At 40.7% G+C, this 6,000-nt stretch overlaps 1 protein-coding gene across 1 annotated transcript in view; it reads left to right on the top strand.

The window, feature by feature from the left end:
• Positions 1-2,290: 2,290 nt before the first annotated feature.
• The window catches only part of dph6 (diphthamine biosynthesis 6), a 48,628-nt gene continuing 44,918 nt past the window's right edge, over positions 2,291-6,000 (top strand). Inside the window, exons 1-3 of the mRNA XM_056589751.1 lie at positions 2,291-2,472; positions 2,924-3,015; positions 4,942-5,126. Coding sequence (XP_056445726.1) covers positions 2,450-2,472; positions 2,924-3,015; positions 4,942-5,126 — 300 coding nt within the window. The 5' untranslated portion in view covers positions 2,291-2,449. The remainder of the gene's footprint in view (positions 2,473-2,923; positions 3,016-4,941; positions 5,127-6,000) is intronic.

Raw genomic sequence — 6,000 nt, 5'->3', positions numbered from 1 at the left:
CAGTTCTGATATTTGGACAGGCTTTGATTGATGACCTCAGCCAGATTGGATATAGACTTAGCCATGACAAAGACCAGAGCCTGGGTTCCCAGGTGTTGGGTAGCCTCGGCTTTTAGTGGGAAATGGAGGGGGAAGCAACTGTATTTCAGCCCGGGACAGGGAGCGGATTTTGCTTCGTGGCTAAGGAAATGAAAATGGAAGAAAAAACATTTGTACATACATATACTGTACTTTGGTCTGGATCGGAATATAAGAGTGGCTGGAGTTGAACCAGAGAATTGCTTTTAAAAGGTGGTCATTGCGTATACTTACGATAACACTATAATTACATGACAAAGGATGCTATTCACTATTCAATGTTTCTATTGTTTTTCTTGGTATTTCTTGTTTTATCTTTTTTCTTGCATGAGCATTTTCCATGATCTTGTTTAATTTGTGTAAGTTAGCTCTGTTTTTCTTTACAAAGGAAAACAAACCCTTTCTATTTTCCTTAAATTACCAAATTTTAAATATGAGGTGGCAATGTCAAAATCAGTGAAAAGATATTTGCGTTCATAACACACAAAGTATTGGTGTAATTGTTCCAAATGTCAGTGTCAACCATGCATAATGTCATCCAAACTCAAAACACACAAACCTCTTCTCATACTGGTATACACACAAAATGGAGCTATAGTTAATTGTGACGAGTGTTTCATGTGGCTGTTTACAATCGTTTCCTGTCGAGTGTGTGTTGTGGCTGGATGAATTCTGGTCACTCCACAGTGGGCAGCCTTGGCCAGCCCCACCCGGCACCATGACACCTTGTTTATCGACCTTGTGATTTCAGGCCTTAGTTTCTCATCACGGCCCCCAAAGTTTTTGTAACCTTGCACAACAAAAATTAGTTTGTGTATCTGTGTAAATCACCTGTCGTATGCACACGCTTCTTTAAAGTAGAAAGGCCATGGGTGTCATTCTCTCTCGCCGCATCGCTCCCATATTTATGCGTCTCATTTTCACGTCACTGCCTGTGCCTCAGTTGGACTATCCATCAATGTTTTTTCTCCCCCCCCCCTCCAACAATAAGGACATAAAAAAACCATTTTTATGTGTACGAGGCGGTGCTACAAATAAAAAACGGGAGCAACACACTTCTTTATTTGTGTGAATAATAAAAACGACATGAATTAAAACCCTGTAAGTGCAATCATTTGCATTGGCTTTGGCCTTTGGGTCATAAGCTTCAATGAAAAATCACCCGGGGCGTTGAAGCTGTATGAGGTATTACCAACCAAAATTGGAAAATAGAAGTGATATATTTATGAGTTGAACAGTTGAAGGACAGAGAACCTCAGGTGGCGAAGTGGTCTGTTCTCTCCAGCATATGGCAACGTTTCTAAAAGGCAGATGAGCACAACACAGAAACACAGATATCTGCAATGTGCCGCCACACCTCATCATAACAAATTTATTCCCTACGCAAAACAATTTCACTGATATTTTTTGTTGATAAATAGCCCACGCTTCCACATATACGCCTCTAATTGTTCAACAATACGTCTTCGCGTTCGTTGAAATATACCAATTGCTCATCACAATATTTGGATCCTTTCAAAAAAAAAAAAAAATGGGTAGGCCTACAAAAACAACAAAACAAGACAAAACACTACACAGACACAACAGTGCACTGTGGAACCCGACTGATTGAAGAGATGTCTTCCTCAATTTTGTACACTCACACAGAAACCAGTTGCCTTTGGCCCGCTTAGGGGCTGAAGGTGAGGGGAGCGCACAAAGGCAGCACAATTATTCTGCTCTGGCACAACAACAGAGAGCAAAAAGAGCATCAAAGGCCTTCCTCTGAGCAATGTGGGGTTCCCTTAGAGGAAACTCACCTACTGTGTATGTGTAATAACACAGCATTGGTCTGTTGGGTCTTTGGTGTTTTACTGGAGACCAATGTCAGTGGCAGCAGTAGTATCATTTATTATTTTCATCATTATCAGAAGTATCAGTATTATTGGCACTGATAGGCTGCCTGTTCTGTCTTTACTTTAATCTACAACAATCAAGCTAAATGTGATTATTGCAACTATTAAGTTAACCTATTCGTGTGTTTGAATGTGATAGTGGGAGAGAGAGAGAGAGAGAGAGAGAGAGAGAGAGAGAGAGAGAGAGAGAGAGAGAGAGAGAGAGAGAGAGAGCGCGCGCCGGACGAGAGAGCAAAAATCATCGCGATGCTGTGGAACACATTTTCTTTCAGGCATGGTAGAAGCCGACTCGTTTATTTCAGAAGGTCCTTCGATCAACCCGGAAGTGTAGTTTTCACGTGTGTTTGTTTACATGCCGTGTTACATTTGATATCTGTGTTGTTTTTCATATTTATGAGCTGTTGTAAATTTGTACCGCATTTTAATAAAGACACACACAGAATAGTCGTTTGTTTTTTGATTATAAACCAAAGAAGATGAAGGTTGTCGCGCTTATAAGGTAACTGAGATATGTTACTACCTCACTCCTGTTGAGAATGATTCATTTACATATAGCCGGTAGGATGATAATGCAATGCTTAACGTGATTTATCTATATGAATGTATTGTGTATTTTATGTAGTCCCGTTAGACAGATGACATTAGACATTGCAGTCATAGTCATACAACCTAACATTTATAAAATGATAAAACATGCTGTCCTTCGGTAACTAACGTTACTTAACTGTACACAACCTTAATACAATGGGTTGTCAATGAATTGTTGGCTAGTCAGGAGAACCACATAGACCACGAATGTACCACTACATCTTCAAGTACACCTATTGCAATCAAAATGAATTATGCAAATATAGCATTGTTAATACAACATACACAATACAAAACCCCGTTTCTGCATCGCAAACACCCAGACGCCACGATTTAATTGTAAACCACGTGTTGTGTTTCAGCGGGGGCAAGGACAGCTGCTACAACATGATGCAGTGTGTCGCCTCGGGTCACGAGATTGTAGCACTGGCAAATCTGCGTCCCGCTAACACAGGTGAGACCAGCAGCTGATGTTTTCTTGTTCACTGGGATAAGCGAGGCTTTAAATGGGCCAGCCAGCTGCACCGGTGCCTACTAGTCCTGCGGAATCCCTGCTCCTGCAAAATTGTAAATAAAGTAACATGGAAGACCGTTTTGTATTAATCATTCTCAAAAGTACATTAAGGTGACAACGTTTCTGAAATATTTCTTACATATTTGGCTAACCGAATAGGGAGTCATTATGTATTGGGATATTCTCAATACAATGGGTTATTATGAAACATATTGTCACACAATCACAGCGTGCATGCAATTGTCCTGGCAATTACTACATGGGGTATTGCGTCTGGAACAGATGATAGTTGTAAGTACAGATATCATTATATCTATCTATATATATATCGATAGATATAATGAATGCTTCAACCGTGTCCTCTCTCCAGAGCCCAGAGCCCAGAATATTGTTTCACAGTGAACTGGTCTTTGTGACCGGTCAACCTCAGGGAAAAGGTTAACAAAGGGGAACTAGATAACACCTGCTAACAGATGGGGTGGCCAGATAACACAACCTGAAGAAAACAAAGTTTAACTTATTAAAAACTGAACAACATACAGATTTTCAATCGCAAACCAACAAATGTGTTGTCCTTTGGTTCGAAAAAGTTAAATCACCAGATTCGAGCTGAAACATAGATCAATCTTTGAGTTGCATTAGATAGATGGAGAGCCCAGAAGGATCTCGGGATGGATGCCGCGTGAGCTGGTAAATAATCTGCAAACAATGAATAATATGTAAACGTGTACATTACTTTATCAATTTACCGTATAGGACTTGTCGTCGATTGTCATTGTCAAAATAGAATATCTACTCCGGTCCCAAGATGTAATTTTTTGCTCGACCTTACGCTCATGTTCGTTAAGTGTACTCAAGCTGAACGAACACAAGCCTAGGGCGGAGACAACTTTCTCCAATATTGTGTGCTTTTTAAACTCTCAATGTCAATTTTCAATATTGTACTTTTAAGTCAATTTCAATCACTAAATTAGGTAACACAATAATAAATGGGCCTATAGCCCATCGATTAAAGCAGTTGCATTTGAAGCATTATGAATGTGCCCAACTGAGTGTCTGTGGATCACAAGGAAGCGCACAGGTAGTTACACGTTTTCCATCCCCAAGCAGTGGTTATTCCGCCAAAGAGAAGAAGACAGAGCTATTCTGTGTGGTGTGGCGTGGCGTGGTGTGTAAACCGTCGCTCGTTATGGCTGAACCAACTGTCTTGATGTCACCGCTTGTTATGGGAACACTACTTGTAACGTTACAATTTAGCTAACTAATTTGCCCATTAGCTAAATTGCTATCCATATATTATATTATAGCGACTGGAATAAGTTTGCCGAAGGGTAGACAATGAATGAGCACGTACATACCATTACTTTTTATTCAGTAAACAATAAGGCTTATCTGAGTTCCGCCTCAGAAGACATTCCCTTTTTGTGTAAATGGGTACTGGTGTCTGGTGTGACAAAGGGGCCTACGGACTGACGTCACACAGGCAGAACTATATGGTTCTCTGGGAAGCCATGGAAGTGTAGTCCAAAAACACACCTACAATTACTGCCATCGTCATAGAGACTGAAATGGAAATCTTCTTCGCATCTTTTCGATAAAATCATCATTTAGCTATCATTCGAGGCATCTGACAGTAAAATGTAATTAGGTGTGATTGAGGAGCAGGTAGGGGTGAGGAGTCTTGCCTTAGGATGCCTACGACAGGTACGCATTGGACAGTTTGGTTGGTCTCAGAACCTTTCGGCATTGGTGTCAAGCGATGTGTCCACCACTAAAGGCATTGACTACATAACAAACAAGTTGCATCCAAATCAATGTTATAAAGCCGTATAGACCAAGACCATGTTCTCTTCCTTCCTCTTTTAGATGAGTTGGACAGCTACATGTACCAGACAGTGGGTCACCAGGCCATAGACCTGTATTCGGAGGCCATGGATCTGCCCCTGTACAGACACACCATCCAGGGCTCCAGCCTGGCCATCGGTAGGGACTACAGCCAGACAGAGGGAGATGAAGTGGAGGACCTATTTCAGCTGCTGCACCTGGTCAAGGTATGCCAGTGTTCACAGCTCGCTATAAGAGAAGGCTTATTGATTTGGGAATTAATCAGTTAAATTGATGGCATGAGTCGCATGACGATTATTTTATCAGGCGATTCTTAAAGTTTGCTTTGCTGCATGTCCTGAGAATTCCTGAGTATATTAGTGGAACTTACCTTTTACCGTACCATATCATGCCATATCTTACGTTACCTAACCTTGCCATACCAAAAGCTCAATGATTGTCATAATTTGATCTTGTGATATGTAATGTAATACATTATTTGTCAATAATGATTTTGAATACACATTCTTCCATATTGTCTAGTGTGAATACAATTCCTTATATTCTAAATAACCGTTGGCAGAGGATAAAGCTCGCAATATTAAATTAGCACAGACATTTATTTATTGTAAATCTTTGTGTAAATACAAGGGATCGCACATCATAGTAAAGACAATGATTATATATTTAAGGATGTTGTAATATATTATTTCTCAAACATGAAAGCTGTTGGCCTAAGCACGCATTAATACTTCAGTGATCTTCTTAGTGGCAAAAAACGAACGGTATCATGTCTATTTTGGCTATTAATGACATGGTTGTGTGTGTGTGTGTGTGTGTGTGTGTGTGTGTGTGTGTGTGTGTGTGTGTGTGTGTGTGTGTGTGTGTGTGTGTGTGTGTGTGTGTGTGTGTGTGTGTGTGTGTGTGTGTGTGTGTGTGTATATGGGTTGGTGTGGTTGGGGGGGGACGAACAAGGTAGCAGAGTACTAAAGCTTTTATCCCGCCATGGCTACATGACACATGTCACAGGGTTGAGATGCTTCGCAGGCATTTCTCTGTGGATTCTGAATCACTTAGCCCACCAGGATTTTGTCAGGGAGG

This window comes from Gadus chalcogrammus, chromosome 5 (assembly GCF_026213295.1).
Source record: "Gadus chalcogrammus isolate NIFS_2021 chromosome 5, NIFS_Gcha_1.0, whole genome shotgun sequence".
NCBI classification, from domain to species: Eukaryota; Metazoa; Chordata; class Actinopteri; order Gadiformes; family Gadidae; genus Gadus; species Gadus chalcogrammus.
Note: the sequence above shows the minus strand (reverse complement) of the source record. Positions and strands in the feature narration are given on the sequence as shown.